Source organism: Bombus pascuorum, chromosome 4 (genome assembly GCF_905332965.1).
Source record: "Bombus pascuorum chromosome 4, iyBomPasc1.1, whole genome shotgun sequence".
NCBI lineage: Eukaryota > Metazoa > Arthropoda > Insecta > Hymenoptera > Apidae > Bombus > Bombus pascuorum.
The window spans coordinates 4,751,442-4,764,243 of NC_083491.1; the positions used below are offsets into that span (position 1 = coordinate 4,751,442).

A 12,802-nucleotide genomic window follows, 5' to 3' on the forward strand; every position below is an offset into this window, starting at 1 on the left:
CGTGGAAAGTTGCCTCGATTTGAGTTATTCGATTTCTCTCGAAAAGTATGTGTTCATATTTTTTTGAAACAGAAAAGCTCGTTCGCAATGTAAAGCTGCAGGTAACCGTAAGTAGCACTCGCTCGATATATCAATCTCATCTTTGCAATTAAACATCGATCCGATGAAACATTAATCACGTTTGACGTAGGACAGTACAGACAATGAGGAAATTGCTTCAAAGTTGTTGGAGATTCAATTTCTCGCTCGAAAAACAGAAGCTGTGCATATTATTTTCAACGTTTTTATTGAAAAACAAAAACAGTAACATTTATAAAATTAAAAAAAAATAAACAGCGATAACATTGTTTCGTGTATATACAGGATAAAAACAATAAAAATTTAGTCGGCCATAAATCTAGCCAGCCTCAACAATCAAATTCACCGCGATTCCATCATGGTTGTTCAATCTGGAACCGAACCGTGAGCAAAAGCGATGAACGTGTGTGCAGTCGTTTTAGTATCAGTCGGATGGATCGTTCCGTAACGAGTCGCTAAAGTTTAGTGCTTCTTCGCGTGATGGTAGATCGTTTTGTACACGGGTATTTTTATGGGATACGGTTTGATGACTGGCACTGGCACGTGCTTCTCGATCGTAATAGGGATGGGCTTTTCTACTGGTACTGGAATATGCTTCTCAACCGGGAATGGAACCTTCTTCTCCACTGGCACAGCGACGGTCTTTATCACTTGTACAGGAACCAATTTTGGAACTGGATGAGCTACCGGGTACTGTTGAGGAACACCGACTGGCACTGGGTGGGGTACGCCTATCTTCAAGATCTGAGGAACCGGTACCCCTGAAAGCAAAGTATTTGTAAAATATATGACAGGTAGAGACGTTGGTAGGAAAAGTTTTTACAAAGAATCGTAATTATAACTTACCGATGTGTTTAACCACCTTGACCGGTACGGGTTTCGTTACCTCAACATGCTCGGACACGGGAACACTTTGCACTACACTGTGACCTCCGTCAAGGGAAACTCCACTTTCGTCTCCACCTTCGTATCCACCTCCTAGGGAGGAGTAGTCGGAGCCCAAGTGGTCACCGCCAGACTCCAAGTGTCCGCCGGAAGATCCCTCGAGGCCTCCACCGTGACCGCCGCCAAAGTCACCGCCGCCAAAGCCACCGCCGTAACTACCACCATATTCTCCGCCACTATAGCTACCGCCACTATAGCTACCACCACTATAGTCACCGCCACCGTAGCTTCCGCCACCGTAGCTACCGCCACCGTAGCTACCGCCATAATCACTGCCGTAACTTCCACTTGAGGAAGTGCCGAGACCTTCCTGATCAGACCTTTCTAACGGCTGAAAACCTCCGTGTAATTGAGGCTGAAATTCATTTTGATTCTGTTGCACGATCACCGGCACGCTCGCGGCCAAGGACACCAGGGAAAGTAGCACCTACGTTGAAGGTAAAGTTCACGTTAGTGAATGTGCGTTTGAATGTCGGCTGACTGAAATAGAATGCGCTTAGAAAGAAAATGTACTGTTTCTTTGCGAGTAAATATAGTGGCAATACTGAACGCGATGATCTTTCCGTGAATAATAGAATTGTGATTACTGGTTGCCAAATGAAATGTCTTTATATGGCGTAGAAAATTATTGATAAACGATGCTTGAATCGCTCGCCCTTTTATTATTAATTAATGTCACCGTGACAAGGAGCCGGAAGAAATATGGAAAGTGAGAAAAGAAAAGGCGAACGCTTTTTCAGATTATTAACGAGTGACGGTAAAAAGATACATTGGAAAAATACGAGCAATTTCTTTAATCGATTAATTGTTAAGAAGCCTTGTTGTTCGATTCGTAAATGTACGAGTCGCGTGAATACAGGAATTTTCCGAATTCTTTACTCACGATTTTGTTCATGTTTAGGCGCATGCAAGTATACACCTGACTGCTAGTTGTAGAAGTTTCTTCGGCGACTGATACATCTTTGCTCATTGCTCGTCTTAATATACCACTGGGCCTTTCACTGTCGACGATGTAGTTTAGTCCTGCTCGCTATAATAAATCGCTATTTCTCAGGTATCGGTGCGGCGAACGCGTCGTAAGTATTGGCCATTTTTGTGATTCCGCCAGCACCGTGTGAATTAGACATTTTCTGCTCTATTCATAGGCGAGTGCTCGCGTACATTCACAATTTTCATCGACTGTCACTGACCGGTGCTCCCACCGTTAAGTCGATACATATTCAAAAGTAACGGAACTATTTAGACTCGTGAATGCACATTGCCGATATGGCTTGAATACTTTGAACACAATGTTTCTTTTCTTTATCGTTCTTTCAATTTTTTCTGAATTCAGCGTAATTAACGAGATCGAACGATTTTCTTATTAAGTAATTACGAGTCTTTTCCTTTAAAGTTTCGTAGAAAATACGGTTTAGCGACTTCATAGCGTATCGCGATTCCCACGCGCGCGCGAGGATTTCTAATACTTAACACGTCCTGTGTGTATCGCACGATATTCCTCGCGACCTAGGAAATTGTTCGCTTTATTATACGCGAATACATAGAATCCGAAGAGAAAAGGCTGTAAACGAACAAGTAAAACGTAAGCAAAGAATCTGGAAAATGTAAATAAAAGATCTAAAATGTGGAAATAGGTGGTTTTATAATATATGCGCAAAAAAGCATTAAGAGCCTCTAATGTATAGATCTATTACCGATTACCATGTTATTTGCCTCGCATTAATTCGACAAGCTAAAACTATTTCGTTAATAAAGCCAGAACATCGTTGTTAGAAACTTTCGCGTCAGTTATGTGTCTGCAATGATATAGAAAATGCTCATACTATGTGACAAATTGACGATGATCGTGTACAACGATATCTGATACACGTGTCTAGCTCACGTAGCTTTGAATTTATCCGTGCTTGTGGAGAGAGCATAACGAACCGTCTTGAGATCATCTAGACACGAACTGTGCTATCTGACCGTTGTTATCCAGAAAATTATAATAATTAGAGGGCGGGTGAGATATAACGAAATTCGTGACTTCAGTCCTTATCATGTTTCTCTTGTATATCAACGTGATTCAACGAAGCGACCATGCGTCATATAAAAAGTGCCGAAATTTCGCGATCTATCCAAATTAATGGGAAAGGTATAATTTGCCCAGCCTATTGATAACATCTGATTACTTGTCAGATTACGAGTAATTATTCCGACGGATCGGGGAACACGTGCGCTCATATTAAAATAACTCTTTGCGACTACACTGTAACTATCCTGCAACGATTGCGACCTATCGTTAGCTAAGCTCGTTAATAATAGAATTAGTCGAGAGAAGGTAATAAATGGAGTTTTCCACGTGTTGGAAATAACGGCTAACTATCTATTATTTTTAATTCTGATGGATGGCGAAAGAGATCTGCCAACGTACGCACGTAATCGATCAAATAACGTTAATTTACAGCGAATAGAGGATAAAGAGAGGCTGGGTTCGATTAAAAATTAATTTTTTATTTGATAACACAGTAACAAAACAAACAACCATAAATACAAACAGCATTGGAGACGTTTTACGACTCCTGGATAGATGGCTCGTTGATATCTTCGATCTATACAACAATGTGTGCCCGATCGAAGACGAAGAGCCTTCTTTGTGATCATTCGAGGAAGAGAATCGCAATCTTCTGCCGTATAGACTAGCTGATACACACGCAGAAGTTACGCTCGCTTGCTGTTACGGCCATATGTGTAAATCTGCATATATCTTCAAAGTATCATGTTGTAACGTCTAATGACTCCATCCGTGACCATGAGACTTCACCCTGTGGAATACGTGTTTGTAAACCGGCACATGAATGGGGTACGGTTTTTCCACCGGCACTGGTATGTGTTTCTCCACCGGTACAGGCACGTGTTTCTCCACCGGGACCGGTATCACCTTTTCCACGGGAAATGGAACCTTCTTCTCGACTGGAACGGCCACGGTCTTCACCACGGGAATTGCAACTGGCTTCGCAACCGGTACGTGAACTGGATAGGGCTGTGGTACTCCTACCGCGACTGGATGTGGAACTCCTATGGCCACTGGTTGAGCAACCGGTACTCCTGTAGTAGCGTAAAAAGTTTTTTAATTAAGCAATTATTCCAAGAAATTTTACGACGATGAATTAGATTTCACGATGTTCATTTGGTTTGCGTTAACTATATATTATATATACGTATAATCGAAGATGAGAGTTTGATCAAAGTGTGAATTTTAGTCGAGAGTATGAGACTGATCGAACACTTTGTAAATTTAAGATTATAGTTTAACGCTTATCTAGTTTCACGATGGCAATTAACGTCAGCATTTTAATCGATGAGGCAAACTTACCAACGTTTTTGACGACAGGCACTGGCACGGGCCTGGTAATTTCCACGTGCTCGCTCACCGGTACAGCTTCAGCGTAATGAACTTGTCCTCCATGCAATCCATGATCCAGTCCACCACCGCCATAAGAGCCATAATTGGACAGGCCGCCTAATTCTAAGCCATGTTCTGATCCATAATCGTTGCCTGCTGATATTCTATTAATTACAAACGATCCGATTTAGGCAAATGCTTCGATTTACGAGATATATGGAAAACAGACCTAAATAGTCTCTTACCCCTGCCAACCTCCGGGACTACCTTCGATGCTAGCTATTACGTATTTCGCGAATACAATTGCTACCCATACCTGAAACAATCGATAGTTAGATTCAAGGTGCACGAGAACGATATCGGGCTTTTAATCTTTTTGTCGATCAAGTACGAGCACGGACAAGTAGGGTAGAGACGAGAGAAATCAGTCGCGTCGTGTTCGAAGTTCTGTTGTTCGCAGCTGGCACTTTCTAAACTCGGTCAACTGGTGCTAGTAAATCACATATTCGCAATGATATATCCACAGAGTGCGATCGTAACTTCGTTTCGAAGTATGAATATAAAGCGCGGGATGAATAGGGGCCACGATGTTGCCGACTTTACGAGCCATCGCCATCGCAAATACGTAAGTGCGTATAGAAGAAAGTATGCAAATACCAATATTCACTTTTCACCGGCATTGTTTGCGCTATGAGCGGAACTTGCAAAGGATGTGTAACATTCGGTCACGATTCACTGTTTCCCCCGAGACTCGAGATCCTCTCGTTCGCGTGCCTACGTGTATGTCCATCGGATCGATCGTATCCATCCTCTTTTCTTTCTCTTTTTTTTTTTTTTTTCGGATACTTACAAAAGACCAAGAAAGCATTTTTCGACTACTAATGGGACAGTAGATGAAGAAACGAATACGTATACTGCGAGTGCTTGACGATGGACCAATCCTTTTTATACGCTTTCTCCCTCTCCCTTTCCCAGACGCGTGGATAATCTTTCTCTCTTGAAAACCGGACTTGCATGCTCGCATTTATATCCCGGACTACGCTAAACTGTAGGAAATACTTACATCCATATGAATTTGCGTTGAAACTCGACGCCGTTGCATCCAAGCGAGAATTAATTTTTTACGTCACCGTGGCGGAATCTTTGATTCCAAAAGGTAAGCGATCACGATCGGAAGAAATTAGAAGTTTAGACTGTAATCTTTGTAATAGATCTTTGATTCATTCAAGCGAGCTTTCACCGCTACGTGCGTAATTTAATTTCATTCTTAATTACGGAAACATCGATTCGCGTATGCCATACCTATATACATAGTACATGTACAGTTAGTGGATGCGGTCCATCGAGACCAAGATTTCTCAGCTCGTATAACTTTTGGACAAGCTTTCTCTCGACAAAACACCGTTGTATCTACTTCGTTCAGAGTACTTCGACGAAATGCATCGTCAGATTTTCCAAGTAACGTAGAACGCGGTGAGCGTGGTGAACGCCTATGCGGACCGTCCGTGATCCTCTCTACCGATCCAGCGTTGAAATCGATTTCTTTTCCTACTCTCTTTCTTCCGTTTTGCCTTATTTTGCGATGTCACCAGCGTGAAATTCTCGCATGAAAGTCAACCATGTCGTTCCAAAGAAATTAAATCGAGCGCTACGGAAATTATGCTGTATCTCGCATTAATGTTATTATTGCAATATCGCAACGTGTGCAAAATAGGACAACCGCGAGTCTCTAGACAAGTTAATAATTCGTAGCTATTTGTTGGCAATTAACGACTTTAACTTTTTCAAACGAATATAGAATGGAACGCTTTCATGACACCGATTGTTACAAAAATCGAGTTACGGCTAGTTTCACTGGCAGTAACGCGATCTTTCACGCAATAAGAAAGCAAAGCAAATAAAACTGGGTGAGGTAAAAGGCAAAAAGCGAGTAAATCCGAAAAAGCGATATAGATGAAAGTGTTGGACAGTTCGACGTGAAAGGAGGCGTGTTTGTTCGTTATAATAGTTGTATCTATCCGAAGTTATACAAGGTAACTATCGCGATTCTTTAGACGAGGCAGGGTAAGTCTTGGATAACGATAGAACCGTTGATAAGCGCTAATATCTTTTATCGCTTGCGCGACACATCTAGAAACTTAAGTCTCGAGAACGAAATGGTATAACTTTTAAGACCCTTTTCTGCGAAAACGTCTAAACGAATCCAAATTCCCATTAGATTCGCCAAACTAAACGCTCGATGATTACAAGGATACATCGGTGGATTCCTTTCGTTTCCTTTCTATGGCGCTGACAGAAAGGGCCATTATCGAGGTGAATGGTCACAGAACGAGTATAGAAGACATCGAGCAAAGAAAGAGTGACTTTGATCGAACGACTTTCTTCCCACGTAATTACTCCTGATTCGTAGAAGCAGAGCAGCTCGACAGGATCGCGGAGACCGTAACGGGGAGAAAGGGAGTATTACGGATGGTCAAGAAAGAGAGGTGAGTGAAAGGATTCCGGTAGGGATACGCTGGTAGATTCGACGCAAAGAGTTTATCTAACTCGGTCGTTCTCCTGCTGTGGCTGCTGGGCGTTGTGTTGCACGTAACTAGATATTGCATTCTTTGACTATCGATACCGTCTTCCTGCGGAACGAATCACCCTGCCCACCGTCACTTTCACTGCCACTTCCCACGAATACGCGGTAAACTGCTACGCTATTGTCTTACGCCGGATCAGGAAATGGCAATTTTCAAAGGATCCTGACCACCTTGTTTAACGCTAGAGTTTCTCGTGAAAGGAAGCAACATTGTTCCATCATGATTATTTTTAACGATCCAGTTACCACGATGATCGACCGATGAGTGCGTCACGATCACGCGTTCTTAGATAATCTTTTACCGATGTGACGCTAAAACGTTCGTTCGATGGCATAAGAAGAGATAGCTTCTTTCCGCTTAGAGCGATTAAACGTAATGCGCAATAATAATGATAATACATACAGCCGCATATGTTCTCGGAATCTTATGGTACAATATATTTGTTGGTGAAAGCACACGTCGCACTTTCTATTCATAATGTGCCGGTCGAAGTAATCGATAAGTTTTGCAGAAAACAAACTTTATTTGTAACGAGAATAAGAAATGAGATAAACCACCACCGTAAGTATAACAAAGAATAGAAAAAAAACATTCGTGATTATTTTAAGTGGAAAGCGTTTAACGACCCCAAGGATGATGCGTCGATTTTCCTAATGACGCGAATCGTACAGCATTTGCAACAGCTTCCTCCTTGGCAGCGATTATATCTTTCTCCTGTAAATTAACAACAGTACGGTGCATCAACTGCCTCCGTTCAAACTCGTGTAAACTAATTGACGATTTGTCACCTTTGCTTCCTGCTCGCTTTGACTGATCTGTTTGTCAACGTCCTGTTTCTGTAACTCAGCAGCCGTCGCAGCAGCGTTTCTCTGAATGGCAGCAGCCGCAGCTGCTTCCCTTGCTGCGGCAACCCGCTGTGCAGCTGCAACCGCATCCTTCAATGACGCCAATCTTTGTTGCAGAGCTACTAACTGTTTTGCGCTCGATTTAGCTTCCGCTTCGGCAGCAGACGAAATTTCTTGCGATCTGAACATGTAAATAGTCGACGAACGTATTACATTAATTAATTTCACTCTTTGGAAAACATCTTGTGAAATGCATGCATTTACCTCGCCACAGCTTCCCTTGCCGCAGCTTCCTTAGCCAGAGCAACCTTCTGCTGAACAATGGCAGCTTGTTTAGCTTCTGCTACCTTATGCTGCGCCCGATTTACATTTTGATTTGCTTCCTTCGCCTGTTGAATAGCTTTCAGCACATCCGGAGGATATGCAACGCTGGGTGTGCCACTAGGTGGTTCCCGTAACGTCTGAGATTAACGAGAAACCACGGTGTGAAGCAAAGTGCGGACTTTCTTAATTAAAAGGGATGCAAATTAGTCTGCCATACCTGAAGAGCGACGTCATGCGTCGCTTGGACCTGAACTTGCGATAAGGGAATATCTGGCACTTTTGCGGCATTCCAGGGAGTTGGTCCAAAATTGTTTGGAGACCATGAATCGGTAGAAAAGATTGGCTCGATTCCAAGAAAGTCATAACCAGATGGTCCTAATATAGTTACGCTTCTTTCCTTTCTTTTTGGTGACAATTTTGGCTCCGCGATACCGACCAATGCGAACGCAACAACGATCTGAAAAATTTTCTTCGTTTCCTTAATATCTCTGCCTCGATAACAGCGATTAAGAAAAAGATTTCAAGGCTTATTACCATGTAGGTGATCTTCATGCTGGAAGAGTTGTAGACGATGTTATCGATGATACTGAGTTCTCCAACTTGTGGAACGAGTATATATACAGATTGCAATTCGTAAGTGAACGCTCCATCGACATCGACGTAATGACAAAATTAATTGATGCTATTAAGAGAAAATGTAAAAATAGGAATACCGCGGGAAAATTATAAGCCTTTGTTGCTTAATGACGATCGGCCGTGGTGTCGTTGCTGTACAATTAGTCGTCGGAAGACTGGTTATTCGTTCGGAAATTGGTGAATCGAAGTGGCTATGTTATATTTATATCAAGAAACATATCAAGAAATAACTACGTCTCGCACACTTCCGGTAGGACATATCCTTCGCGCAAGAAGGTCAACTTATTTGATCGATATCGCAATATCCTGCTGATATGTTTTTACGAAGAGGTATTTTTTCCCATGGAAATGAAATAATCCAATATCTAACGTTGTTTTAGTTACGATAAAAATTTATGTTCAATATATTATATACAAACAAACATAACAATATAAATAACATATCAAAACTTTAGATAAATTATATGCACTGAGCTCGGTATAGAGCGTAATTAGATTCTGAATACTAACACATTTTGGTAAATCATGAGGTCATTCGCATATTTAAGATGCCGCGTTTCTTTTAGGTATTTTGTAGCCAAAAGATCCTCCGTACGTCGTTCCGGGCAGCAAGCTGAAGCTTTTTACGATATCAGAATTAAATCCTTCAGAGTCTTTGAAATCGTGGAAATTTTTGAAATACCTAAAATTCCTAAAACTTCCTTCGCCCGAAGGATCCTCGTAATCATTTCCGTTTCCTTTCGATGAGCTCGATCCATATTCTACTTCTGGAACTTCTTTCAGATGGATGTACTCTACGATTATGCGCTGGTTCATTGCTTGTTCTTTCCTTCACAGAGCAATATTTAATTAAAGAACACTTACCTTGTCTTGGTAATTTCTTTCTGTACAATGTTTCAAACTCATCGTCGGTGTTCTTGTCAAGGTATTTAGATGCGTTCGCATCATCGGACGTTTCTTCGGTCTTTTGTCTTTCATAACCATGTCTATCATCGTTTTCTTCATCCTCTTGCCTACTGTAAAAACTTTTTGATGGCGCGCGATCCGAGTTATATTTAGCTGATGGCGCTTGCTCGTCGTCGTCCTCGTCGTTCGACGAAGAATAATCTTGATATTTGGGCTTTTTATCACCTTCTGCGTTACGATTCTGACTCGAATATTTGCCAAATTTTTCGTCGTATTGCTTGAAGGGAAACGAGGTCGATGGCTTAAAGTTACCTTCCGTTGCTGGCGCCTTAAAGTATTTTCCAGGTCTAGATTCGGAGTCGTCGTCTTCCTCTGAATTTGCTCCGTATTGTTTCTCACGAGGTACATAATCTGCACAACAAACTCGCTCATTAAATTAGAATTTTACTCTGGTAAAAATTATGTCGCTGTATACCTTCGTCGTTATCGGCGTCATCCTCGTCGTCGTCGGTTTTAGGCGGAGGCGCAGGTTTCTTTTTGTCAATGATCTCCACGTCAGATCGAATTTCTTGCGCTGGCGTAGCATGACGTACATTGTCAACAGATTGCACACGTTGAACGTTATCGTGTGCAAAATGCAATCGCGACTGAGGTTGGATAGGCTGATAAGCCATCGGTGAGAAGCTACTGACAGTTGGGTATACGTCTACCGCGGCGCCTTTGTATTGCGGAAATTGCGCGTTGTTATCTACGGTGGAAATTGGCACCACTTGACCCTGAAAACTCGAAAGCGGCGACAGGAAAGGTGTACTCAGTTGCACGCTATTTAGCTTCGGCGTTCTGACTGCGAAATTGAACTGTTGATCCACAGGGTTCAACACGAGTGGTTGGCTTTGCGTACTGGACAAGTACCGAGGTAACTCTCGACTCTTTTGTACTTGAAGCATCGGCAACGAAGCTTTCTCCATGTTTTGGAACGTAGGCGCGTAACTCTGCGATTCTGAGATTTTTGGCAACAGATAATCAGTCTTATACACGGGAACTTGGAGATTTGTATCTGCAAAGAGAGAAATCGATCGGAAGGATTAACGTTAGTTGAAATAATCGATCGTTATACCTGTTGCTGCATTTTGGTTAAACTTTGGTTGGCGGTGCGTACCGGTTTGTTTCAGCGGTTTAGAAAAATCGTCACCTGTAGTTTTATAGCCAGTTGACATGGTAAATAAATTATCAGAATATGGCAATAATCGTTCGTTGTTTCGTGATTCGAAGGAATAAACGGACAATGGCGACGTAGCATACGGCGATGATTGTTTAAAGGTATCGCTGTACGCTAGTGGAATGCTACCTCCGATTAACGGAGATTCTTTCACAATTTGAACGTTTTTATAATGCGATGGAGATTTTGCATTACTCGATCCAATGCTTCGCATATTTGGCCCGATCGATTCAATTTGATGAGATTTATAATCTTGAAGAACATTCTGACCAGTTTCGACGACCCCTCTTTTTGATCTCGCGTGGCTTGAAGATAAAAATTGATGTTCTACTCCTGTAGCCGAATTCAGCGTCGATACGATTAAAGCGGTAAAAAATACCTGCAATATATTCAACCATTCAGACACATATTACGTTAACGATCAATTTTCTAAGGTTTATTTCCTCACAAAATTCACTAATATAACTATCGTAAATAAAACAGATCACAGAAAACGTACCAACATGGCACCAGCTTAATCGACAACGACTTAATAGATACCGACGTTTCTTCTTAACTGGCTGCAACGCAGGCTTCGAGATCTTTTATATTCAGGGATTAGCGATGCGATACAGTCGAATGGATTTGACTTTTCTATAATTGACAAAAAGCGCGTCGAGAAAAACTGAATTATATCTCCGTGACTCTCTCTGATTGTCGATGCTTAGCAAGCGTGTCAACGACCTAACTCCTCGCTAATTGATATTTCCTCGATTGCGTGCCAGCGATGCAGTGAATAATTATTGCCTTCGCCGTGACTGCTGTCTCCCTAATAATAACGTTTCGAGAAAAAAGTAAATTAAACCTTTCGTTTAATAAAATTAATTTGATACTCTGATACTTGTAGTCTACTAATTGCAGATATACAAAGACAATACGTACCGCGGTATTCTTGAATAATGCACGCAGTGCGTTAAGTATCTTATACATAATTAAAGGTATGTTAAAATGACTTTAGAAAAACAACTTTGTTAATAAATTTAATACGAACGTGTTCCAACGTACAATACAGCCATGGAATTCACCGGAAGTACAATTAGCTGACCAATATTCGTTGTTCATAGTTCCCATGAAACTACTCGAGCATATCATTCTTAGGTTGTAGACTGAAAGAATCGTAAAAAATTTCTTTCTAATTGCTTTCCAGCTATCTTTTCTAGTGAAAGTTACAGCCTATCGCTGTAAATATACATTCTAGAATTGATGCATGAACTCTGTCGCAAATTGAATCTATCACAGCTGGTGCAACGTGTGCAGGAAACCGAAAGTGGAATCAGTATGTCGATAATTGTAAAAAAAAAAAGATAAAAACACTAAACCATGTAAGGATAAGGTCAATTACGCTATATGCAAGTTTTTCTTCGGCTAATCGATAATTATGTTGCTATCGGACAATCACGGTGCAATTACCGTCCTTTTATAGACCAAGTTGTAACTCTTCGATGTAATGAAGTAAAGTTAGAAATCCGGATACTTTTCAAATATCATGGCGATTAAGGGAAACACTCTTCACACTTTCCTGCCCGCCTCGTACGGCAAGTGAAAATAATTCAAGATCCATGTAAAATTTTCTTCCAACGAAGTAGTTCCACGTCGATGACGTTTAACGTTTGCTATATTCTCTTCGTCGCTTATGACAAATTAACGGTGCTTTGAACAACGACTAACACCGAAAAATTAGAAAAATTGGAGCTTTGAATTGTAATTTAAGTTGGCCTCGTGCGCTTTTATGATTAGCACTATAAAATTTATTTATTTCAATAAGTATTCGATATGAGTGTAATCGACAATAATCAAGTAAACGCATAGAGTAGAAGGCTAAAAACAAAGACAACTATTG

General features: G+C 41.3%; 4 protein-coding genes across 4 annotated transcripts; all 4 read right to left on the reverse strand.

The window, feature by feature from the left end:
- Positions 1–309: 309 nt before the first annotated feature.
- On the reverse strand, positions 310–1,965 carry LOC132906221 (uncharacterized). The gene is made up of 3 exons (XM_060958207.1): positions 1,907–1,965; positions 925–1,450; positions 310–839 (listed from the first exon to the last, which is right to left on the reverse strand). The coding sequence occupies exons 1-3, from the start codon at positions 1,928–1,930 to the stop codon at positions 541–543; spliced, it is 849 nt and encodes a 282-aa protein (XP_060814190.1). The 5' UTR covers positions 1,931–1,965; the 3' UTR covers positions 310–540.
- A 1,588-nt stretch (positions 1,966–3,553) lies between these two features.
- On the reverse strand, positions 3,554–7,090 carry LOC132906025 (uncharacterized). The gene is made up of 4 exons (XM_060957852.1): positions 5,259–7,090; positions 4,654–4,724; positions 4,379–4,572; positions 3,554–4,110 (listed from the first exon to the last, which is right to left on the reverse strand). The coding sequence occupies exons 1-4, from the start codon at positions 5,430–5,432 to the stop codon at positions 3,794–3,796; spliced, it is 756 nt and encodes a 251-aa protein (XP_060813835.1). The 5' UTR covers positions 5,433–7,090; the 3' UTR covers positions 3,554–3,793.
- A 472-nt stretch (positions 7,091–7,562) lies between these two features.
- LOC132906591 (uncharacterized) lies at positions 7,563–8,714 on the reverse strand. Its single transcript, XM_060958918.1, has 5 exons — positions 8,697–8,714; positions 8,380–8,619; positions 8,103–8,299; positions 7,782–8,019; positions 7,563–7,707 (listed from the first exon to the last, which is right to left on the reverse strand). The coding sequence occupies exons 1-5, from the start codon at positions 8,712–8,714 to the stop codon at positions 7,612–7,614; spliced, it is 789 nt and encodes a 262-aa protein (XP_060814901.1). The 3' UTR covers positions 7,563–7,611.
- Positions 8,715–9,128: 414 nt separating this feature from the next.
- LOC132906057 (uncharacterized) lies at positions 9,129–12,224 on the reverse strand. The gene is made up of 4 exons (XM_060957908.1): positions 10,822–12,224; positions 10,180–10,761; positions 9,663–10,115; positions 9,129–9,592 (listed from the first exon to the last, which is right to left on the reverse strand). Exons 1-4 carry the CDS (start codon positions 11,135–11,137, stop codon positions 9,342–9,344), a joined length of 1,602 nt encoding a protein of 533 aa, XP_060813891.1. The 5' UTR covers positions 11,138–12,224; the 3' UTR covers positions 9,129–9,341.
- Between the last annotated feature and the right edge of the window lie 578 nt (positions 12,225–12,802).